Here is a 20,199-nt window from a genome sequence, read left to right as displayed (position 1 = left end):
GCCCACCCTGGGCGCAAGCACCCACCTCGGCCACCCTCTAGCAAGCTGGGCACCCCCAGTGACACCCTTAAACTCCTCACTCTGCTGAGAGGGACACAGAGGGGACAGGGCTCCCAGGGCACCATCCCCTCATGCCTTCCTCCCCACAGGGCGGCCTGGGTTTAGCCCACCCACCAGGCCCTGCCTCGGACCCCGGGATCAGCCCACCGAGCATTCTGTACTCACACTTCCTGCAGCAGCCGTTGGGCATGAGCGTGATGGAGCCCTGGAGGAAAGGAGGGTGAGCCTGCACCCCAGACCTTCCCCCAGCTGTGAGCACCTCCTCTGGCCACAGGCATGGGAAGGGGATGTTTCTGCAGAAGGGGTCCAGGCCAGAGGCCACTGTCCCAGCACTGGGGCTTCAGCCCCATCATAAAATAGGGGACCCCCACTCCCCGGGCTCGCTCACCGGGAGGCAGGCGCTGGCGTCAAATTCCGGGCAGGTGATGTTGGAGATGGACGAGATGAACTGGTTCTTGGTTTTCATGCAGCTGAAGAAGGTGCAGTTGTTGGTGGGGTCCCTCTTTCTGTCCCCGGGCTGTGGGGCAGAGGACAGCATGGTGAGGGCCCGCAGGAGGCCCACCCTCGTGAGGCCCACCCAGAAAGACAGACTGGAAACACCTTGCAGGTGCCTGACCAGCCAGCCAAGTGTAGATTCTTGGGCAGGAGGCCCAGCCTGCAGGCCCAGAGTCACAGGGAAGGTGACACCCAGGAAGGGCCCAGGGGCAGCCACCAGCCTGTAGTCCACAGACGCGTCCCCTTCCTAAAGGTCACCTTTTCCGGAAAAATGGTCTTTGCAGCCATACTTAAGATCTCGAGATGAGATCATCCTGGACTACTGGAGGGGGCCCGCAATCCAATGACACAGAGACAGAGGAGTGGGTTGTGTGAAGACAGGCAGATACTGGAGTGATGCAGCCAGAAGCCCAGGAAGGCCTGGAGCCCAGAAGCTGGAAGAGGCAGGAAGGACCCTCCCTGGGCCAGAGGGAGCGCCGCCCTGCCCACACCTGGGCCTCAGACTCCAGTCTCCAGGATGGGGCGGGGTGGGGGTGGGGGAATCCTGCCTGTTGTTTCAGCCCCCAGTCTGTGGTCCCTTCTCACAGCCACCCAGGACAGTGGCACAGAGGACTCAGCCAGGGGCAGCGGGAGTTATCCCAGGCCGTGCCCTCAGCCCCAGGCCGGCCCTGCCGTGGCATGAGCAGCCCTGAGCAGGGGATTCTCGCACCTTCAGGATGTACTGCCCGCTGGGCTGGTTGATGATGCAGTGGGTCTGCTCACACTTCATGCAGCACTCCCCAGGGGCCTCCACGAGCTTGTAGCCCTATGAGACACAGGGTTCAGGTTGGCGAGGGAAAGAGGACAGGAGCTGTTGGAGCCGGAACCCCACTCCTGAAGGGAAGTGATGGGGCAGCGGCTGCTTACGGGGCTGCAGGACGTGCTGCAGGGCACGTGAGTGCAGGAGATGACATTGAGCTGTGTGGTGCTGTTCCTGCTGCCGGTGCACACGCAGTCCTGGCACTTGGAGGAGTAAACTGGAGAGCCGGGCTGAGGGCACAGGGAGCGGCAAGTGAGGCCGGGCGACCCTCCCTACCTCCCACCCACCTCGGGGAGTGCAGCTCCCATCCCAGAAGGCTCTGACAGTGGGAGACAGGAGCTGGGTGCCCCGTGCCTGGCTAGCACAGCGTAGCCCCCTGAGCAGGCCCTCACAGGCACCCCAGCTGGCCAGAGAGCCTGCCCAGGACCCCACCCCTCCTCCCCCACCTCCACCTTCTGTTGGCCCAGCCCAGGGCTCACCTGGTACTCAGCATTCCCAACAACACACACATTCTTGGGCACTGGGGAGAAAGAACGGGGGCCGCAGTCAGATTGCCCTGCCGGGCCCAAGGCCACACACAGCTGGTGGATGGGGCAGGAGCTCAGGGCCGGCGTTGGGGCATCAGACATGCAGAATGAGGCCCCCCCAGGAAGGAGCCACTTCACCTCACCTCCCCACTCAAGACACAGCAAGCCCCAGCCCCAGGGCCTCCTCCAGCCCTGGCCCCCGGGCACCACTCACCACACGAGTAGAGGGGGCAGCACCTTCCGGGCACCATCTCGCTCTTCAGCTCGAATCCCAGGGAACACTCAGGGGGCTTCTCCCTGCACAGGCTGGCATTGCACTCTGAAGAGGGGAGGAAAAGCGATAATAAGCAGGGCTCCTTGAAGGCTGCGCCCCGCCACTACCCACAGCACAGGGTGGGGCCTGGGGTGTCTGTGGGTACGAGCACAGCCTCCAGGCCCAAGCACAGCCTCCTCCTACAACACCTACTCTCAGCGGGACACACCCTGCGCCTGCTGCTCCCCAACTCCCCAGGGAGGTGAAATCATCACGGGGAACTTGTTCGGTGAATCCGGGGGACCCAGGAGGGGACAGGCGCCCAGGGACCCAGGCTCGGCTCCCCTCCCCCGGGCGTGGCCTTACTGCAGGAGGTGATGGTGCAGCAGGTGTCATCGGGGTTGACCTCCATGACCAGGTAGGTGCCGTCCTCCTTGCACTCAGGCAGGGGCTTCTGGCTGCACTTCCTGGGCTGGCAGACGATGCCTCTTCCACCCTCCAGGCAGACGCAGTCCTTACAGTCGAACTCAAAGCGCTCCCCAAACTACAGGAGGAAGGGGGTGAGCAGGGAGAAGAGCAGCGGCCTCGCCACGGGCCGGGGCTGCGGGAAAACCTGTGCCCCCCACCTCTGAGCACACGGGGCAGGTTCTGGCCCAGGACAGAAGCCCTCATTCAGGGCCACACCACTAATATCACGACCGTGACCTGCTCACCAGTATTTGCCTAAATCACGTGGGCCTGGCTCGGGGCAGACACACCACAGGTGTCTAGAGGGTTGATGAAACATAGAACTAAGGAATCAACCATGGGTGGGAGACATGACAGTGCAGTGGCTAGGATATCATCTCAGGTCCAGACAGAGCATCGCATGAGCAATGGGTGGGTGGTGTGGACGGGTGGAGGATATGTGGATGGAAGAATGGAGGGAAAGACAGAGAGTCAGATGGTTGGCTGGATGGAGGGATGAACAGAAGGATGGAGGGATGGATGGAGGGTCAGACAGAGGGATGGAGGGGTGGCAGACAGAGAGACGGGAGATGGAAGGATGGATAGAGGGGCAGAAGATGGAGGGATGGGTGGAGGTAGCGACAGGGCAACAGACGGATGGGTGGGTGCATATCGTGCTAGCTGAGCCTTCCAGGACTTAAATGCCTCATTACTCAGTCTTTGAGGCTCCCAGGTTCTCGAGTCCACCCCACCCCACCCCACAAAATTCAGGGTTTGTGGGAGAATCCCGCCCCAGCACCAAGGAGGAGGGCCGACCTTTCTGGGCACGTCATCAGGTCCCACACAGCCTAGGAGGAGAGAGGAAAGGAATCCTGTCAGCAGAGTCCCGGTGCCGCAGGAGCCAGGCTCAGCCTCACAGAGGCAGGAGGGAGGCACCGAGAGCAGGCAACATACCGCAGAACTCCACGCAGACATCAAAGCCAGGGGCGTAGCTGGTGGTGCCCTCGGGACAGAAGCAGCCTTCCACTAGGCCTATGTCCTTCCGCAGCGAGGAGCTGGAGGGGTAGGGGGCTTCGTGAGATGGGGGTGTGGACGGGCTGGGGAGCGGGCATGCTGGAGCACCACGCCCAGACAGTACCGCCCAGGGCCCAAGCCCACACATTTCCCAGCAACTGACCTGGACCCGCAGGTGGGCTCCTCGGCAGGACCACAGGCCCGGTACTCCCTGTGAGACGGGCACGTAACCGCTGTGGGAGAGAGGCAGCAGTCAGAGGGGCCGGAGACATCAGAGGAGCCTGTGCCTATCCCCCTGCCCCCCGACCAGTGACAGTCCTGCCCAGCCCCTCCCACAAAGTACCCACCCTCCCACACTGGCTGAGGGTGGCCAGCTGCCCGCTGCTGCCCGCCTTGGTCCCCCGTGCTGTTCCCAGCCAGGAGACCGGTGCCCAGTGGTGCTTAGCAAGGCTCGCAGTCCATCCAGCGCCCCCAGCCCCTCCAGCCTGCCCTTCTTCCCCACCCCAAGGCTCAGCCTGTCTCCATGGGGGCCTGGCCACCACATCCTGATCTGGGTTCAAGCTGGCACAGTGCCCAGCAGAGCCCCGGTGCCCCAGCCCTTCTTCAGGACCCTCGCCCAGGGGCTGAAACAGGTGGGCACTTACGGCAGGCCCCCTGGGTGTGGTTCCGCCAGTCGATGCAGACGCCCTCGTGGGCACAGAGGGCCACATATGTCTGCAGGCTGGCGCACTCCAGGCCTGAGTCGGGCACCAAGCAGCTGTCGAACACGCAGGCATCATAGTACTGCTGGGGGGGCACCAGGGCGTGGCACTCGGCAAACAAGCTGTTGGGGAGGGGTGTGGGTCACGCTTCAGCCGGTGCCACCAGGCTCTCTCACTCCCCACCACCCAGCCCCTCTGCATGGGCTGCCCTCCTGGAGCTCAGCCTGTATCCCACCAAGGGGGCCGGCACAGTGGCCCAAGGATGAGGCCGTGTGGCCAGGCTCTCAGAGATGAAGGCGCCACATCTAAATGACCACCAGGTCCCAGGATCCCACCTCCAGCAACGCTGGCGGAAGGCCACCCAGCCTTGACTTGCATACCTCTGGGCACGAGGCGCTCGCTCCCGTGGATGCCAGCTTTGAGGATGCCCCCTCTTTGTCTACACCCCAATCTGCCTCCCTGGTTCAGCCCTGAATGCTAGCTGCATCCTGGGTCCACTGGTCTACCCAAGGCTTCAAGCTCAGCCTATCCTGCACCTCCCAGGAGGCAGGAGAGATTCAGAATCAAAAGAGGCAGGGGGGTGTCTGACAAGGCAGCTCGGCCCCAAAGGAATCAGGAGCCTGAGCCCTAAGGCCTTCACCTTCCCAGCCCCACACTAGGCCCCCAGCCTTGTCTCCTCTGTGCAGACAGGGCCCAGGGGTGGGGGGTGCACAGAGAGGCGAGGCTGCTCCCTGAGTCTCTGCAGCTCTCTAGTGACGAGGCCACAGATGGGCCGGGAGCAGGGTCACCTGTCCTTGATGAGCTCGCAGAGAGAAGGATCACAGTCCTTGGGTGTGGGGGTGCGGCTGCTGGCTGTCGTGGTGGACAGGCGTGGGCTGGTGAAGCTGGAGTGGGGACAGTGTGGCTTGGAGGGGTCATCCACCACCCACTGGTCAGCTGCGACCTCGCAGTTGGAGATGACCTCCCCACTGGGCAGCATGCAGTCATCCGAGGTGGTGTTGGTGCACGTGCCTGGGTTGGCGAGAAGGGCCACATTGTCCAGCAGACCGGGTGAGCGCCTGGGACCCCTCCCCTCCTCCTGCCCAGGTCCTCTGGGGACCAGCTGGCCAGTGCCGAGGGCACAGACTAGACTAGACTCCTATTGGTGTCCCACAGGGGCCAAAACAGGGATGACGGCCATGGGGGCTCCAAGCAGAGGAGGAGGACCTCATCCAGGCTGGCAGGTGCCCTCTCCCTGCCGGCCTCCCAGGGGTAGGGCACAGGAGCCGCAGGGGGCAGGGGCTCACCACACTGGCCCTTGGTGTTGTTGCCAAACAGGCGGTAGGGCAGCCTGATGGAGAAGGAGAGGCCGTCGTAGGAGATGAGGGCACCCAGCTCGGGGATGTCCACCACGTACTTGAAGCCCAACTCGTACACCTGCAGCCCGAACTTCTTGTAGGGCAGCGCCACGGACTGCTCGTTGACCTGCACCTGTGGCCGACATATCTGGGGTCAGAGGGCCAGCCTGGCAGAGCTGGCCACTCAGCGGGAGGCCTGTCCTTCCCTGGCAGCCTGGACAAAGGACCCTTGTGTGTCTGAGGGACGGGGCGGCTGGGCTGTGCCTTCAGAGGGCGCCTGGGGCCACAGCACCCTCCTCATCACACCGTGTGGTGGGGGGCCCACCCTTTCTCAATTCCTTTTCAGTGCACTGAGCAGACTTGTCCAGGCTGGTCCCAGAGGTGAGGACCCCAAGACTCTGGGCCCCATGCAGAGGGCGGGGCTCCCCTGGCCATGGGAGCCAACGACTCCATGTGGTGTGTGCACCTGTGCTTTGGGGAGGGGGCTTCCACCACAGAGATCTGTGCTCAGGGCGCATGCTGGGGGTGTAAGAGGGGAGGTTGATGGGTCCCTGACGCCCCTGGTGGCCCTGTGAGAAGAACCGCATGTGTCCCATGAACACTGCTCCCCTCCCACCACAGCTCAGGGGGTGCAGCCCAGCCCCCGCCAAGGGAGGGAGCCGTATGGGTGCCCCAGCTGTGGCCGTGGGGCCCACCATCGTACCTGCACCTTCAGGGGCAGCATCTGCACCGTCCTGAGCTGCACCTCCTGGCTCTCGTGGCGCACGATGAGTGTGCGGGGGCAGGACACTCGGTCGGTGACATCGCAGTGGTAGTTGTCGATGTAGACCCCGAAGTTGTCCACGGTGGGGTTGACCTCCTCCACCAGCACGTACGTGCAGTTGCCCTGGTAGCTGTAGTAGAGCCCGTCGAAGGTGGTGTAGTGCGGGTCCCCCCAGCCCGTGCAGTAGCCTGTGGAGGGAGCCCGGGTGAGCCGGGGGCAGAGGGAGGGGGACCCGGGGGGAGGGGACAGGATGCAGTCAGGAGCTCAGGGAGGGTGAGAAGAGCAGGGAGGAACCTAGGGACACGCAAAGTCTGGTCTGGGACAGGCGGGGCATCCGGGCCGGGGAGGATGGGGGTCAGCTTCATCCGGCCCCCACAAGGCATCTCCCCACACAGCCCTCAGCTGCAGTTCCTTCTGCAGGACAGGGCCTGGCTTTGGAGCCAGAAGGTCCAGGTTCAAACTCCAGCTCTGCCCCTATAACCACAGAGGTGCCGGCGCTCCACCAGGCACACCCCTCCCCCTGCGCAGGTCCCCTTGAGATGAGGAATGAGCAGGGCCGTGGGTAGCCCCTCTGAACGTGTGCTTGGCCCTTGGTGAGCTCGGTTGTCAAGGCCGTCATGTCCAACCTGGGGTCTGCACTGGAGGATCTCAGGCCTCACAGCCCCCGCCCACAGAAGGGAGGAGGTGGGGAGGGTCCAGCCACAGCGCGGGCTTACAGTCGCACTCCCAGTGCCAGCAGCAGCCGTCAGGGTCCAGGACGCGCACGGGCGTGAGGTTGTTGGAGCAGGTGGGCCTGGGCGGGGGCTCGCACTCCACCTGCACGATCTCCACCGTGTTGTCGTGCTTGCAAGTGGCCATGGTGCAGTTGCAGAGCCACCACGTCTCGTTCTCCTGAGGGCAGGGAGGGCGCAGGGTCAGGGGGACCAGCCCTACCACCCGGCCCACCAAGGACACTGCTTGTGAGGCCCCAGGGTGAGCAGCTAAGAGCCCTCTTCAGGAGGCTGGAGGCCAAGGGCAGCCCCATCAGGGAGGCAGCTTCAAGGCCACTGTGCTGCAGCAAGAGCACAGCACTGCTCCTTGTGGGTGACACGGCGGGGTGCCCCAGCAGACACCGAGTCGAAAAGACAGCTTGGAGCCATGGCCCTGCTGGGGATGGTGTGGGGCATGGGGGACAGAGGCGTCTCAGGTGACCAGCAGGAAGGCAGCGCCTGGGGCATTGAAGGCCTGGATGGTGGGGACACAGCTGCCAACAGCCCACTGACCTTTCTGGGAGGATCAAAGTCGGGGCAGCCATACACAGGGGGCATGGTGGTGGTCGGCATGCTTGATGTTGTGGACGGCGTGGGCGTTGGCGTGGGTGTGCTGGGCGTTGGGGAGGGGGTGGACGGGCAGGACCAGTTGAAGAACTGCAAGGAGCAGTCCAGCGAGCAGTTCACAAAGTAGCAGGTGTCCTTATATGTGCCGTTGTACACCACCTCGCCTGCAGGGGGAGAGACCAGTGCCTACTCCATCCAGGCAGGGCTGGCCACCAGTGTGCACAGGCAGGTCCCCACCCAGGCCACCAGAAGAGAGCCCACCATCCCCTCTCCTCCTGACTTTTGGCTGCAGCAAAGTGGGGCTAGCCACAGAATTAGCATCCCACACGCAGAACTCAGCTTCCCAAGCAAGCTCCCAGTTTAGACCTCAAATCCGACTCCTACCCATGGAAAAGCAGAGCCCAAAGTCCCACCAGCCTCAACCATCTGAGAGTCGGAGGGAAGAGTCTGTGTACCTGGACCATAGGTCGTGTCGTTCAGAAAGCAGCAATACACAGTGTTGGAGGGGGTGACCGAGCTGGTGGTGATGATGGTGCTTGGAGTGCTGGGCGTGGGTAGGGTAGGGGTGGACACGCTGGTGGTCGAGGTGCTGGTGGTTTCATCTGTGGTCGAGGTCGAGGTGGGGATCTCAGTGGTGGTGGGGGTAGATGTGGGGGCACAGGAACAGCAGTACACGTTGATCTCATAGTTGAGGCAGTAAGGCAGGGGGATACGTCCCCCAGGCTTCTGGTCTTGGTTTTTGCACACCAGTCCAACTGAAGTGTCACACACCACCGTTTGTCCAAGCTGTTTGATGGGAACGTTTGGATACCTCTGGGCTCTGCAGGCGATGTCGGCTACCCAGCCTCTTCCACAGACATCTCTGATGGGTTCAATGTCGGCACCTTGTTTGGTCACATTTGGTTTACCAGAATCCAGCCACCCAGTCCATTGGCAGTTGTCCCAACACAGCGTGCTCTCAGTGGTCGTGGGTGGGGAGGTCACAGTGGTGGGGGTTGGTGTTGGGGTCTCTGTGGTGGTGGTTGTGGTGGTGGTGGTCGGGGTTGAGGTCTCTGGGGTGGTGGTGGTGGTGGTGGTGGTGGTGGTGATGGGGGTCACGGTGGAGGTCTCAGTGGTGGTGGGAGAAGCTGTGGAGAAACACAACCCACAGCAGTACACGTTGACCTCATAGTTGAGGCAGTAAGGCAGGGGGATGCGGCCCCCAGTCTTCTGGTCTTGGTTTTTGCACACCAGTCCAACTGAAGTGTCACACACCACCGTTTGTCCAAGCTGTTTGATGGGAACGTTTGGATACCTCTGGGCTCTGCAGGCGATGTCGGCTACCCAGCCTCTTCCACAGACATCTCTGATGGGTTCAATGTCGGCACCTTGTTTGGTCACATTTGGTTTACCAGAATCCAGCCACCCAGTCCATTGGCAGTCGTCCCAACACAGCGTGGTCTCAGTGGTCGTGGGTGGGGAGGTCACAGTGGTGGGGGTTGGTGTTGGGGGCTCTGTGGTGGTGGTTGTGGTGGTGGTGGTCGGGGTTGAGGTCTCTGGGGTGGTGGTGGTGGTGGTGGTGGTGGTGATGGGGGTCACGGTGGAGGTCTCAGTGGTGGTGGGAGAAGCTGTGGAGAAACACAACCCACAGCAGTACACGTTGACCTCATAGTTGAGGCAGTAAGGCAGGGGGATGCGGCCCCCAGTCTTCTGGTCTTGGTTTTTGCACACCAGTCCAACTGAAGTGTCACACACCACGGTTTGTCCAAGCTGTTTGATGGGAACGTTTGGATACCTCTGGGCTCTGCAGGCGAGGTCGGCTACCCAGCCTCTTCCACAGACATCTCTGATGGGTTCAATGTCGGCACCTTGTTTGGTCACATTTGGTTTACCAGAATCCAGCCACCCAGTCCATTGGCAGTCGTCCCAACACAGCGTGGTCTCAGTGGTCGTGGGTGGGGAGGTCACAGTGGTGGGGGTTGGTGTTGAGGTCTCTGGGGTGGTGGTGGTGGTGGTGGTGGTGATGGGGGTCACGGTGGAGGTCTCAGTGGTGGTGGGAGAAGCTGTGGAGAAACACAACCCACAGCAGTACACGTTGACCTCATAGTTGAGGCAGTAAGGCAGGGGGATGCGGCCCCCAGTCTTCTGGTCTTGGTTTTTGCACACCAGTCCAACTGAAGTGTCACACACCACCGTTTGTCCAAGCTGTTTGATGGGAACGTTTGGATACCTCTGGGCTCTGCAGGCGATGTCGGCTACCCAGCCTCTTCCACAGACATCTCTGATGGGTTCAATGTCGGCACCTTGTTTGGTCACATTTGGTTTACCAGAATCCAGCCACCCAGTCCATTGGCAGTCGTCCCAACACAGCGTGGTCTCAGTGGTCGTGGGTGGGGAGGTCACAGTGGTGGGGGTTGGTGTTGGGGTCTCTGTGGTGGTGGTTGTGGTGGTGGTGGTCGGGGTTGAGGTCTCTGGGGTGGTGGTGGTGGTGGTGGTGGTGGTGGTGATGGGGGTCACGGTGGAGGTCTCAGTGGTGGTGGGTGAAGCTGTGGAGAAACACAACCCACAGCAGTACACGTTGATCTCATAGTTGAGGCAGTAAGGCAGGGGGATACGTCCCCCAGGCTTCTGGTCTTGGTTTTTGCACACCAGTCCAACTGAAGTGTCACACACCACCGTTTGTCCAAGCTGTTTGATGGGAACGTTTGGATACCTCTGGGCTCTGCAGGCGATGTCGGCTACCCAGCCTCTTCCACAGACATCTCTGATGGGTTCAATGTCGGCACCTTGTTTGGTCACATTTGGTTTACCAGAATCCAGCCACCCAGTCCATTGGCAGTCGTCCCAACACAGCGTGGTCTCAGTGGTCGTGGGTGGGGAGGTCACAGTGGTGGGGGTTGGTGTTGGGGTCTCTGTGGTGGTGGTTGTGGTGGTGGTGGTCGGGGTTGAGGTTTCTGGGGTGGTGGTGGTGATGGGGGTCACGGTGGAGGTCTCAGTGGTGGTGGGAGAAGCTGTGGAGAAACACAACCCACAGCAGTACACGTTGACCTCATAGTTGAGGCAGTAAGGCAGGGGGATGCGGCCCCCAGGCTTCTGGTCTTGGTTTTTGCACACCAGTCCAACTGAAGTGTCACACACCACCGTTTGTCCAAGCTGTTTGATGGGAACGTTTGGATACCACTGGGCTCTGCAGGCGATGTCGGCTACCCAGCCTCTTCCACAGACATCTCTGATGGGTTCAATGTCGGCACCTTGTTTGGTCACATTTGGTTTACCAGAATCCAGCCACCCAGTCCATTGGCAGTCGTCCCAACACAGCGTGGTCTCAGTGGTCGTGGGTGGGGAGGTCACAGTGGTGGGGGTTGGTGTTGGGGTCTCTGTGGTGGTGGTTGTGGTGGTGGTGGTCGGGGTTGAGGTCTCTGGGGTGGTGGTGGTGGTGGTGGTGGTGATGGGGGTCACGGTGGAGGTCTCAGTGGTGGTGGGAGAAGCTGTGGAGAAACACAACCCACAGCAGTACACGTTGATCTCATAGTTGAGGCAGTGAGGCATGGGGATGCGGCCCCCAGGCTTCTGGTCTTGGTTTTTGCACACCAGTCCAACTGAAGTGTCACACACCACCGTTTGTCCAAGCTGTTTGATGGGAACGTTTGGATACCTCTGGGCTCTGCAGGCGATGTCGGCTACCCAGCCTCTTCCACAGACATCTCTGATGGGTTCAATGTCGGCACCTTGTTTGGTCACATTTGGTTTACCAGAATCCAGCCACCCAGTCCATTGGCAGTCGTCCCAACACAGCGTGGTCTCAGTGGTCGTGGGTGGGGAGGTCACAGTGGTGGGGGTTGGTGTTGGGGTCTCTGTGGTGGTGGTTGTGGTGGTGGTGGTCGGGGTTGAGGTCTCTGGGGTGGTGCTGGTGGTGGTAGTGGTGATGGGGGTCACGGTGGAGGTCTCAGTGGTGGTGGGAGAAGCTGTGGAGAAACACAACCCACAGCAGTACACGTTGACCTCATAGTTGAGGCAGTAAGGCAGGGGGATGCGGCCCCCAGGCTTCTGGTCTTGGTTTTTGCACACCAGTCCAACTGAAGTGTCACACACCACCGTTTGTCCAAGCTGTTTGATGGGAACGTTTGGATACCACTGGGCTCTGCAGGCGATGTCGGCTACCCAGCCTCTTCCACAGACATCTCTGATGGGTTCAATGTCGGCACCTTGTTTGGTCACATTTGGTTTACCAGAATCCAGCCACCCAGTCCATTGGCAGTCGTCCCAACACAGCGTGGTCTCAGTGGTCGTGGGTGGGGAGGTCACAGTGGTGGGGGTTGGTGTTGGGGTCTCTGTGGTGGTGGTTGTGGTGGTGGTGGTCGGGGTTGAGGTCTCTGGGGTGGTGGTGGTGGTGGTGGTGGTGATGGGGGTCACGGTGGAGGTCTCAGTGGTGGTGGGAGAAGCTGTGGAGAAACACAACCCACAGCAGTACACGTTGATCTCATAGTTGAGGCAGTGAGGCATGGGGATGCGGCCCCCAGGCTTCTGGTCTTGGTTTTTGCACACCAGTCCAACTGAAGTGTCACACACCACCGTTTGTCCAAGCTGTTTGATGGGAACGTTTGGATACCTCTGGGCTCTGCAGGCGATGTCGGCTACCCAGCCTCTTCCACAGACATCTCTGATGGGTTCAATGTCGGCACCTTGTTTGGTCACATTTGGTTTACCAGAATCCAGCCACCCAGTCCATTGGCAGTCGTCCCAACACAGCGTGGTCTCAGTGGTCGTGGGTGGGGAGGTCACAGTGGTGGGGGTTGGTGTTGGGGGCTCTGTGGTGGTGGTTGTGGTGGTGGTGGTCGGGGTTGAGGTCTCTGGGGTGGTGGTGGTGATGGGGGTCACGGTGGAGGTCTCAGTGGTGGTGGGAGAAGCTGTGGAGAAACACAACCCACAGCAGTACACGTTGACCTCATAGTTGAGGCAGTAAGGCAGGGGGATGCGGCCCCCAGTCTTCTGGTCTTGGTTTTTGCACACCAGTCCAACTGAAGTGTCACACACCACCGTTTGTCCAAGCTGTTTGATGGGAACGTTTGGATACCACTGGGCTCTGCAGGCGAGGTCGGCTACCCAGCCTCTTCCACAGACATCTCTGATGGGTTCAATGTCGGCACCTTGTTTGGTCACATTTGGTTTACCAGAATCCAGCCACCCAGTCCATTGGCAGTCGTCCCAACACAGCGTGGTCTCAGTGGTCGTGGGTGGGGAGGTCACAGTGGTGGGGGTTGGTGTTGGGGTCTCTGTGGTGGTGGTTGTGGTGGTGGTGGTCGGGGTTGAGGTCTCTGGGGTGGTGGTGGTGGTGGTGGTGGTGATGGGGGTCACGGTGGAGGTCTCAGTGGTGGTGGGAGAAGCTGTGGAGAAACACAACCCACAGCAGTACACGTTGATCTCATAGTTGAGGCAGTGAGGCATGGGGATGCGGCCCCCAGGCTTCTGGTCTTGGTTTTTGCACACCAGTCCAACTGAAGTGTCACACACCACCGTTTGTCCAAGCTGTTTGATGGGAACGTTTGGATACCTCTGGGCTCTGCAGGCGATGTCGGCTACCCAGCCTCTTCCACAGACATCTCTGATGGGTTCAATGTCGGCACCTTGTTTGGTCACATTTGGTTTACCAGAATCCAGCCACCCAGTCCATTGGCAGTCGTCCCAACACAGCGTGGTCTCAGTGGTCGTGGGTGGGGAGGTCACAGTGGTGGGGGTTGGTGTTGGGGTCTCTGTGGTGGTGGTTGTGGTGGTGGTGGTCGGGGTTGAGGTCTCTGGGGTGGTGCTGGTGGTGGTAGTGGTGATGGGGGTCACGGTGGAGGTCTCAGTGGTGGTGGGAGAAGCTGTGGAGAAACACAACCCACAGCAGTACACGTTGACCTCATAGTTGAGGCAGTAAGGCAGGGGGATGCGGCCCCCAGGCTTCTGGTCTTGGTTTTTGCACACCAGTCCAACTGAAGTGTCACACACCACCGTTTGTCCAAGCTGTTTGATGGGAACGTTTGGATACCACTGGGCTCTGCAGGCGATGTCGGCTACCCAGCCTCTTCCACAGACATCTCTGATGGGTTCAATGTCGGCACCTTGTTTGGTCACATTTGGTTTACCAGAATCCAGCCACCCAGTCCATTGGCAGTCGTCCCAACACAGCGTGGTCTCAGTGGTCGTGGGTGGGGAGGTCACAGTGGTGGGGGTTGGTGTTGGGGTCTCTGTGGTGGTGGTTGTGGTGGTGGTGGTCGGGGTTGAGGTCTCTGGGGTGGTGGTGGTGGTGGTGGTGGTGATGGGGGTCACGGTGGAGGTCTCAGTGGTGGTGGGGGAAGCTGTGGAGAAACACAACCCACAGCAGTACACGTTGACCTCATAGTTGAGGCAGTAAGGCAGGGGGATGCGGCCCCCAGTCTTCTGGTCTTGGTTTTTGCACACCAGTCCAACTGAAGTGTCACACACCACCGTTTGTCCAAGCTGTTTGATGGGAACGTTTGGATACCTCTGGGCTCTGCAGGCGATGTCGGCTACCCAGCCTCTTCCACAGACATCTCTGATGGGTTCAATGTCGGCACCTTGTTTGGTCACATTTGGTTTACCAGAATCCAGCCACCCAGTCCATTGGCAGTCGTCCCAACACAGCGTGGTCTCAGTGGTCGTGGGTGGGGAGGTCACAGTGGTGGGGGTTGGTGTTGGGGGCTCTGTGGTGGTGGTTGTGGTGGTGGTGGTCGGGGTTGAGGTCTCTGGGGTGGTGGTGGTGGTGGTGGTGGTGGTGATGGGGGTCACGGTGGAGGTCTCAGTGGTGGTGGGAGAAGCTGTGGAGAAACACAACCTACAGCAGTACACGTTGACCTCATAGTTGAGGCAGTAAGGCAGGGGGATGCGGCCCCCAGTCTTCTGGTCTTGATTTTTGCACACCAGTCCAACTGAAGTGTCACACACCACCGTTTGTCCAAGCTGTTTGATGGGAACGTTTGGATACCTCTGGGCTCTGCAGGCGATGTCGGCTACCCAGCCTCTTCCACAGACATCTCTGATGGGTTCAATGTCGGCACCTTGTTTGGTCACATTTGGTTTACCAGAATCCAGCCACCCAGTCCATTGGCAGTCGTCCCAACACAGCGTGGTCTCAGTGGTCGTGGGTGGGGAGGTCACAGTGGTGGGGGTTGGTGTTGGGGTCTCTGTGGTGGTGGTTGTGGTGGTGGTGGTCGGGGTTGAGGTCTCTGGGGTGGTGGTGGTGGTGGTGGTGGTGGTGGTGATGGGGGTCACGGTGGAGGTCTCAGTGGTGGTGGGTGAAGCTGTGGAGAAACACAACCCACAGCAGTACACGTTGATCTCATAGTTGAGGCAGTAAGGCAGGGGGATACGTCCCCGAGGCTTCTGGTCTTGGTTTTTGCACACCAGTCCAACTGAAGTGTCACACACCACCGTTTGTCCAAGCTGTTTGATGGGAACGTTTGGATACCTCTGGGCTCTGCAGGCGATGTCGGCTACCCAGCCTCTTCCACAGACATCTCTGATGGGTTCAATGTCGGCACCTTGTTTGGTCACATTTGGTTTACCAGAATCCAGCCACCCAGTCCATTGGCAGTCGTCCCAACACAGCGTGGTCTCAGTGGTCGTGGGTGGGGAGGTCACAGTGGTGGGGGTTGGTGTTGGGGTCTCTGTGGTGGTGGTTGTGGTGGTGGTGGTCGGGGTTGAGGTCTCTGGGGTGGTGGTGGTGGTGGTGGTGGTGATGGGGGTCACGGTGGAGGTCTCAGTGGTGGTGGGAGAAGCTGTGGAGAAACACAACCCACAGCAGTACACGTTGATCTCATAGTTGAGGCAGTGAGGCATGGGGATGCGGCCCCCAGGCTTCTGGTCTTGGTTTTTGCACACCAGTCCAACTGAAGTGTCACACACCACCGTTTGTCCAAGCTGTTTGATGGGAACGTTTGGATACCTCTGGGCTCTGCAGGCGATGTCGGCTACCCAGCCTCTTCCACAGACATCTCTGATGGGTTCAATGTCGGCACCTTGTTTGGTCACATTTGGTTTACCAGAATCCAGCCACCCAGTCCATTGGCAGTCGTCCCAACACAGCGTGGTCTCAGTGGTCGTGGGTGGGGAGGTCACAGTGGTGGGGGTTGGTGTTGGGGTCTCTGTGGTGGTGGTTGTGGTGGTGGTGGTCGGGGTTGAGGTCTCTGGGGTGGTGGTGGTGGTGGTGGTGGTGGTGGTGATGGGGGTCACGGTGGAGGTCTCAGTGGTGGTGGGAGAAGCTGTGGAGAAACACAACCCACAGCAGTACACGTTGATCTCATAGTTGAGGCAGTGAGGCATGGGGATGCGTCCCCCAGGCTTCTGGTCTTGGTTTTTGCACACCAGTCCAACTGAAGTGTCACACACCACCGTTTGTCCAAGCTGTTTGATGGGAACGTTTGGATACCTCTGGGCTCTGCAGGCGATGTCGGCTACCCAGCCTCTTCCACAGACATCTCTGATGGGTTCAATGTCGGCACCTTGTTTGGTCACATTTGGTTTACCAGAATCCAGCCACCCAGTCCATTGGCAGTCGTCCCAACACAGAGTGGTCTCAGTGGTCGTGGGTGGGGAGGTCACAGTGGTGGGGGTTGGTGTTGGGGTCTCTGCGGTGGTGGTTGTGGTGGTGGTGGTCGGGGTTGAGGTCTCTGGGGTGGTGCTGGTGGTGGTGGTGGTGGTGATGGGGGTCACGGTGGAGGTCTCAGTGGTGGTGGGAGAAGCTGTGGAGAAACACAACCCACAGCAGTACACGTTGATCTCATAGTTGAGGCAGTGAGGCATGGGGATGCGTCCCCCAGGCTTCTGGTCTTGGTTTTTGCACACCAGTCCAACTGAAGTGTCACACACCACCGTTTGTCCAAGCTGTTTGATGGGAACGTTTGGATACCTCTGGGCTCTGCAGGCGATGTCGGCTACCCAGCCTCTTCCACAGACATCTCTGATGGGTTCAATGTCGGCACCTTGTTTGGTCACATTTGGTTTACCAGAATCCAGCCACCCAGTCCATTGGCAGTCGTCCCAACACAGCGTGGTCTCAGTGGTCGTGGGTGGGGAGGTCACAGTGGTGGGGGTTGGTGTTGGGGTCTCTGTGGTGGTGGTTGTGGTGGTGGTGGTCAGGGTTGAGGTCTCTGGGGTGGTGGTGGTGGTGGTGGTGGTGGTGATGGGGGTCACGGTGGAGGTCTCAGTGGTGGTGGGTGAAGCTGTGGAGAAACACAACCCACAGCAGTACACGTTGATCTCATAGTTGAGGCAGTGAGGCATGGGGATGCGTCCCCCAGGCTTCTGGTCTTGGTTTTTGCACACCAGTCCAACTGAAGTGTCACACACCACCGTTTGTCCAAGCTGTTTGATGGGAACGTTTGGATACCTCTGGGCTCTGCAGGCGATGTCGGCTACCCAGCCTCTTCCACAGACATCTCTGATGGGTTCAATGTCGGCACCTTGTTTGGTCACATTTGGTTTACCAGAATCCAGCCACCCAGTCCATTGGCAGTCGTCCCAACACAGCGTGGTCTCAGTGGTCGTGGGTGGGGAGGTCACAGTGGTGGGGGTTGGTGTTGGGGTCTCTGTGGTGGTGGTTGTGGTGGTGGTGGTCGGGGTTGAGGTCTCTGGGGTGGTGGTGGTGGTGGTGGTGGTGATGGGGGTCACGGTGGAGGTCTCAGTGGTGGTGGGAGAAGCTGTGGAGAAACACAACCCACAGCAGTACACGTTGATCTCATAGTTGAGGCAGTGAGGCATGGGGATGCGGCCCCCAGGCTTCTGGTCTTGGTTTTTGCACACCAGTCCAACTGAAGTGTCACACACCACCGTTTGTCCAAGCTGTTTGATGGGAACGTTTGGATACCTCTGGGCTCTGCAGGCGATGTCGGCTACCCAGCCTCTTCCACAGACATCTCTGATGGGTTCAATGTCGGCACCTTGTTTGGTCACATTTGGTTTACCAGAATCCAGCCACCCAGTCCATTGGCAGTCGTCCCAACACAGCGTGGTCTCAGTGGTCGTGGGTGGGGAGGTCACAGTGGTGGGGGTTGGTGTTGGGGTCTCTGTGGTGGTGGTTGTGGTGGTGGTGGTCGGGGTTGAGGTCTCTGGGGTGGTGGTGGTGGTGGTGGTGGTGGTGATGGGGGTCACGGTGGAGGTCTCAGTGGTGGTGGGAGAAGCTGTGGAGAAACACAACCCACAGCAGTACACGTTGATCTCATAGTTGAGGCAGTGAGGCATGGGGATGCGTCCCCCAGGCTTCTGGTCTTGGTTTTTGCACACCAGTCCAACTGAAGTGTCACACACCACCGTTTGTCCAAGCTGTTTGATGGGAACGTTTGGATACCTCTGGGCTCTGCAGGCGATGTCGGCTACCCAGCCTCTTCCACAGACATCTCTGATGGGTTCAATGTCGGCACCTTGTTTGGTCACATTTGGTTTACCAGAATCCAGCCACCCAGTCCATTGGCAGTCGTCCCAACACAGAGTGGTCTCAGTGGTCGTGGGTGGGGAGGTCACAGTGGTGGGGGTTGGTGTTGGGGTCTCTGTGGTGGTGGTTGTGGTGGTGGTGGTCGGGGTTGAGGTCTCTGGGGTGGTGGTGGTGGTGGTGGTGGTGGTGGTGATGGGGGTCACGGTGGAGGTCTCAGTGGTGGTGGGTGAAGCTGTGGAGAAACACAACCCACAGCAGTACACGTTGATCTCATAGTTGAGGCAGTGAGGCATGGGGATACGTCCCCCAGTCTTCTGGTCTTGGTTTTTGCACACCAGTCCAACTGAAGTGTCACACACCACCGTTTGTCCAAGCTGTTTGATGGGAACGTTTGGATACCTCTGGGCTCTGCAGGCGAGGTCGGCTACCCAACCTCTTCCACAGACATCTCTGATGGGTTCAATGTCGGCACCTTGTTTGGTCACATTTGGTTTACCAGAATCCAGCCACCCAGTCCATTGGCAGTCGTCCCAACACAGCGTGGTCTCAGTGGTCGTGAGTGGGGAGGTCACAGTGGTGGGGGTTGGTGTTGAGGTCTCTGGGGTGGTGGTGGTGGTGGTGGTGGTGATGGGGGTCACGGTGGAGGTCTCAGTGGTGGTGGGAGAAGCTGTGGAGAAACACAACCCACAGCAGTACACGTTGATCTCATAGTTGAGGCAGTGAGGCATGGGGATGCGTCCCCCAGGCTTCTGGTCTTGGTTTTTGCACACCAGTCCCACTGAAGTGGCACACACCACCGTTTGTCCAAGCTGTTTGATGGGAACGTTTGGATACCTCTGGGCTCTGCAGGCGATGTCGGCTACCCAGCCTCTTCCACAGACATCTCTGATGGGTTCAATGTCGGCACCTTGTTTGGTCACATTTGGTTTACCAGAATCCAGCCACCCAGTCCATTGGCAGTCGTCCCAACACAGCGTGGTCTCAGTGGTCGTGGGTGGGGAGGTCACAGTGGTGGGGGTTGGTGTTGGGGTCTCTCTGGTGGTGGTTGTGGTGGTGGTGGTCGGGGTTGAGGTCTCTGGGGTGGTGGTGGTGGTGGTGGTGGTGGTCGGGGTTGAGGTCTCTGGGGTGGTGCTCGTGGTGGGTGTTGAGGTCTCTGTGGTGGTGGTGGTGGTGGTGATGGTGGTCACGGTGGTGGTCTCAGTGGTGGTGGGAGAAGCTGTGGAGAAACACAACCCACAGCAGTACACGTTGATCTCATAGTTGAGGCAGTGAGGCATGGGGATACGTCCCCCAGGGTTCTGGTCTTGGTTTTTGCACACCAGTCCAACTGAAGTGGCACACACCACCGTTTGTCCAAGCTGTTCGATGGGAACGTTTGGATACCTCTGGGCTCTGCAGGCGATGTCGGCTACCCAGCCTCTTCCACAGACATCTCTGATGGGTTCAATGTCGGCACCTTGTTTGGTCACATTTGGTTTACCAGAATCCAGCCACCCAGTCCACTTGCAGTCAGCCACACACGTAGTAGTGGGAATGGGTGTGGACTTGTTAGGCATAGGGTTGGAGGTCTCTGTTGAGGTGGGGGTCGTTGTGATGATGGTGGTGGTGGTGGCGGTGGTGGAGGTGACAGGGGTCACGCTCGTGCGTCCGGAGGAGGTTGAGGGTGACAGTGTGGACCTACAGATGTTGAAGTGCTGCTCCACCGTCCCGTTGGGGCCACATAGCTCCCAGTAGCAGAAGAAGCCATCCTGGGTGTAGTTGAGAATCTTTTCTGGGGGATGGGAGCGAGGCTGATGTCAACACTTTGGGAGCAAGACTCACAAGAACCCCCTTGGCCTGTCTGAGAAGGGAAAGGTGGGCTCTCCCCTGTCCCCGGCAAGCAGCAAACCAATGCCCCATCAGGACCTCTCCCCAGAACCCTAAGAGCCCCCATCAGGACAGAGAAGCTGGGTCACAGGAGGGCATTTGCCATGGGAGCATCATGATGCGAGCCCCAAGGGGCTGCTTGCCATCAGGCAGCTCTGAGCCGGGAAGGGCCCCTGGGGTCCACGGGGTGGAGGAGGAGACGGAGTGTCCAGG

At 59.8% G+C, this 20,199-nt stretch overlaps 1 protein-coding gene across 1 annotated transcript in view; it reads right to left on the bottom strand.

Moving 5' to 3' along the window:
* Positions 1 to 20,199, bottom strand: part of LOC123277934 (mucin-2-like) — a 33,567-nt gene that overhangs the window by 720 nt on the left and 12,648 nt on the right. The window contains exons 28-45 of the mRNA XM_070487465.1: positions 11,520 to 19,891; positions 8,168 to 9,299; positions 7,659 to 7,876; positions 7,113 to 7,287; positions 6,337 to 6,584; positions 5,583 to 5,766; positions 5,085 to 5,307; positions 4,240 to 4,418; positions 3,759 to 3,828; positions 3,536 to 3,636; positions 3,398 to 3,429; positions 2,501 to 2,678; positions 2,096 to 2,200; positions 1,834 to 1,874; positions 1,462 to 1,584; positions 1,265 to 1,360; positions 449 to 577; positions 226 to 265 (exon numbers count right to left, since the gene is read on the bottom strand). Of these exons, the coding sequence (XP_070343566.1) occupies positions 226 to 265; positions 449 to 577; positions 1,265 to 1,360; positions 1,462 to 1,584; positions 1,834 to 1,874; positions 2,096 to 2,200; positions 2,501 to 2,678; positions 3,398 to 3,429; positions 3,536 to 3,636; positions 3,759 to 3,828; positions 4,240 to 4,418; positions 5,085 to 5,307; positions 5,583 to 5,766; positions 6,337 to 6,584; positions 7,113 to 7,287; positions 7,659 to 7,876; positions 8,168 to 9,299; positions 11,520 to 19,891 (11,646 nt within the window). The remainder of the gene's footprint in view (positions 1 to 225; positions 266 to 448; positions 578 to 1,264; positions 1,361 to 1,461; positions 1,585 to 1,833; positions 1,875 to 2,095; positions 2,201 to 2,500; positions 2,679 to 3,397; positions 3,430 to 3,535; positions 3,637 to 3,758; positions 3,829 to 4,239; positions 4,419 to 5,084; positions 5,308 to 5,582; positions 5,767 to 6,336; positions 6,585 to 7,112; positions 7,288 to 7,658; positions 7,877 to 8,167; positions 9,300 to 11,519; positions 19,892 to 20,199) is intronic.

Source organism: Equus asinus, chromosome 17, assembly GCF_041296235.1.
Source record: "Equus asinus isolate D_3611 breed Donkey chromosome 17, EquAss-T2T_v2, whole genome shotgun sequence".
NCBI lineage: Eukaryota > Metazoa > Chordata > Mammalia > Perissodactyla > Equidae > Equus > Equus asinus.
This window is presented reverse-complemented; position numbering and strand designations above follow the sequence as displayed.